Source organism: Quercus lobata, chromosome 4 (genome assembly GCF_001633185.2).
Source record: "Quercus lobata isolate SW786 chromosome 4, ValleyOak3.0 Primary Assembly, whole genome shotgun sequence".
In the NCBI taxonomy this organism is placed as follows: Eukaryota; Viridiplantae; Streptophyta; class Magnoliopsida; order Fagales; family Fagaceae; genus Quercus; species Quercus lobata.
The window spans coordinates 42,695,120-42,698,830 of record NC_044907.1 but is presented as its reverse complement, the minus strand read 5'-3'; the positions used below and the strand labels follow the sequence as shown (position 1 = coordinate 42,698,830).

At 38.3% G+C, this 3,711-nt stretch overlaps 1 protein-coding gene across 1 annotated transcript; it reads right to left on the bottom strand.

Annotated features, from left to right (window-relative positions):
* Window positions 1–412: 412 nt before the first annotated feature.
* LOC115987848 (protein GLUTELIN PRECURSOR ACCUMULATION 3-like) lies at window positions 413–3,471 on the bottom strand. The gene is made up of 8 exons (XM_031111453.1): window positions 3,342–3,471; window positions 3,155–3,252; window positions 1,555–1,693; window positions 1,427–1,455; window positions 1,211–1,307; window positions 1,079–1,134; window positions 859–966; window positions 413–489 (listed from the first exon to the last, which is right to left on the bottom strand). The coding sequence occupies exons 1-8, from the start codon at window positions 3,401–3,403 to the stop codon at window positions 428–430; spliced, it is 651 nt and encodes a 216-aa protein (XP_030967313.1). The 5' UTR covers window positions 3,404–3,471; the 3' UTR covers window positions 413–427.
* Between the last annotated feature and the right edge of the window lie 240 nt (window positions 3,472–3,711).

The window sequence follows — 3,711 nt, the reverse complement described above, 5'->3', positions numbered from 1 at the left end:
GAAACAAAGAATGAGAGAGCATACCTTGGTGTGGTGAAATTCAAAACCAAAGATTAATATCACTTGGGAACACTTTTAATCTTCACTCCAATTCCACTTTACGCCCAAGAAGTGTGGCCTCTCAATTAATTTTCATGTATGTGTTCAAGGGAGAATAATATATGATATACACCACAACACCACTCACATCAATTTATTTGATGAAAATTTTAGAATACGCTTGGATTACTAAAGAGGATTAAAAGAAGGGTTCGGTTAATGTGTGCCCTTAGGGCACACATTAAGCTTTCTATTTTTGAAAATATTTTCTCGGGAATTGAAAAAGCTGTCATTATTTTTTCAATTCTCGAGAAAGGGAGGGCACACATTAGTAAAATCCTTAAAAGAAAGGGAAGGAAAAAAAATAAAAAGAAAACAAAAGTAACTATTAAACTTCTTCAATAAGACCCTTCAAGCCCCATAAATCACCCAGAATTGGCCCACCACCTCCTGTTTAAGCCAAGAAAAAGCAGCCGTGTCAGTATAAACATCTTAAAAGAACACAAGCAAGTAAATAAGTATAGTTCTGACAGCAGCACCCAAAAAATTGAAATGTAATTAATTTAAACATTCTTTATAATAATTCACGGCATAGATGCCTTTAGTAACAGAGATATGAGAAGTATCTGAAATGACAAAGTTGATAACAATGATATCAAACGTACATCTCTCTGCACCCTAACAAAAAATGGCAACTTTTGAATGCAAAATTTTAATCAAGATGAAAATTTTAAATTCAATAATGACTCATCACCAAACATTGTTTCTAAGCAATTATGAAACCTAATCCCTATGTGAGCAGACAGAATGCCACTTCACCTCTGCCACCATAGACAAGCAACCTTTTCTCCACCATAGTAGCCGTGTGGCCACATCTAGGTGATGGTAATGATCCAGATACCGACAGCTCCATCCATTCTAGTGATAGCAAATCACATACAATCTAATTTTAGTTTCCACCATTATAAAACATTCTCTCCTCAAATTTTTCAGGAAGAGAACATAAAATAAATCTGAAAAGACATAGAAAAGAGGTTACTTGTGTCCAAGACATACACATCTGATAACCACCTTTTACCATCCCAGCCACCATACCTGCACTCAATCACATCTTGCTTTATATAAAGTCGTGAAGAAAATCATTCCGCTTTTTTGTTTTTTGATAAGTCACATAACAATTTTCCGGTTCCCAATGGCTGAAGCTGCAGCAAAATCTCGTGGTGAAGGTAAGTCACCAAAACTGGTGAGCTCAGACCACTGCCATATATCTGGAATAAACATAACTTCCATAAATCCCCGTAAGTCGTAAAACAAGCACTAGTATATGAATTTTGTGACACATCAATCATTACTATGTTTTCCTGAAGCTGCTATATAAGATTCTTACCTGTATCTAGAACCCAAAAGTCACCCAACCTGAAAATCCATCCTCAGCATTAATAACAAGACTGAATTTAGAGCTACAAAGCACAAAACCCATGGACAGCAAACATAAAGTAGAGCATGTGCACAGACCTTTTGCTACCATAACGCCCACCAAAGATGAACATGTGACAATCAATTGCAACAGCAATGTAAAATGCCCGTGGGCTTGGACCTACCTGGTCCTCAGACCCACTTCCAGTGCACTGTGGCTGAAGCCAAAGTTTGTTATCTGAAAATCAAAAACCAAGGATTGAGAATCTGGAATCACATTCAAACCACCCCCCCTTCTACCAAAAAAAAGTCTGGGAAAAAAATTCAAGCAGCACTAAATTAATGTATGTTAGTGTCTCCTCTGTCTCTTTCTCTAAAACACACATGCACACTCCCCAAATACAGTCACTATATTAACATATTGTTGCGTGGGTGAATAAAAATTCATGAAAGAGACCCTCAGGGCCCAGGTTAAGTCTTCAATTTGGAACCATAACTAATTCTCTCCCGGGAACGATAATACCCTAGGGGCCAGGGTGCCCCAGAAGAGCAATACAATCAAGAAGACCAAAATTAATGCATGTCTATATCCACTTTGTCTGTCTGAAACTCACATTAGGGCTAGTCAAGCCCACCCAAGCACGAGCTGCATGACCAATGCCGCCTGACCCAGACCAATGCAAAGGCTTGTGGTTGATTGGAGGGCCAGGGCAAGCAGGCATCAGGGGGTAGCTTTTAATTTCTTTGGGGTTTCAGGCATGTCTCGTGTAAGGTAATTGAAAACCTAAGGACCCCCAAAAATTTATATATTTAAGATTGATGAACCCAATCCTTCTCTCTCTCTCTCTCTCTCTCTCTCTCTCTCTCTCTCTCTCTCTCTCTCTCTCTCTCTCTCTCTCTCTCTCTCTCTCTCTCTCTCTCTCTCTCTGTGTAGTGACAAACATGTAGACGGTCTTCCTCTACTCTCCCCATTTTTTATTGGTAAGTTTTCGCACACAAGAAGTGGGATATTGGACCCAGGAGCTTACCCTCCACCCTTTTTATGCTTTACCAATTTGTTCTCAATTCTTACCCAATTTCTCCCTCTCTTCTTAACTTACCCTCCACCCATTTTCCTTAATCTATTTGGCTTGTGAGAAAATGGGTAAAAATTGAGAGAAATTATCAGATACCTTACAACCTGAGATTCAACTGATAACCCAACCATCCTATTAACACTAGTTCACAGGTGGCTACACTCATATTGTCAGTCAAACAACAGGTGGAGGCATCCTTCACATGAAAGGATTCAGTAGACCAGTGATTTGACAACACCCCCCCCCCCCCCCCCCACCCAAAAGTTTCCAAAATCTCTCTAGTTATAATGCTATCATCTAAGAGATTAAAAATTTCATGACTTTTGGGCCCTCCATTTTTTTACATGTAAATTTTGGCTCCAAGAAGAGAGTAAACAAGTAATTCAAACTAGTCCCTCTGCTTCATGTGGCATGGTCCCCAGCCCCTCCAATCAAAAGTTACAATTTTTTTTTTTAACATGTACAAGCATATTTTAGGAAAAGCTAAAGTACAAACCTATCATAACAAGTCTTCAACGAATCTATTATTAATTTATTACTCATATAGGCTTTCCATTACTAACATGACAAGTTTGCCACACTAGCTCTATAATAAAAGTGGGAAACAACAACAAAAATAGTACCAACATCGTAGACCACGACATCGCTGAGAAACTTCTTGTCAACAAGTCCACCGAACACGAGCACCTTCGATTTGCCGATGTTGACTACGGTGTGACCACTGAGAATATCCCAAAAAAGTCAAAAACAGAGAGAGAGAGAGAGAGAGAGAGAGAGAGAGAGAGAGAGAGAGAGAGTTTGTGTGAGTGCCTGCGAGGTTGGGGAGGAGTGCCACCGAAATAAGCAGAAGAAGCTCGAACCCAGTAATGCATTTTTTGTCTTCTCTCTCTGAGTGTGTGTTTCGATGGCTTTTTGTGTGTCTTCGCTGATTGGTCCAAAGAATGAAGAAGCAGTTATCAATCCAATTTTTTCACAAATTTTGTCTTTCAGGGGTTAATGTGATCATCGCACTCTCACCGTTTTGTATTTTGCTTTGAGGTTTTTTTAAAAAAAAAATATTTATATTCACTTACATCAACAAATTCTCAATATATTTTTATAATTAATGAGGCTTCAATTTTTGACCATATAAAATAAAATAATAAAATATGAGATTAAACTAAATAAATGTGTTGTAAAA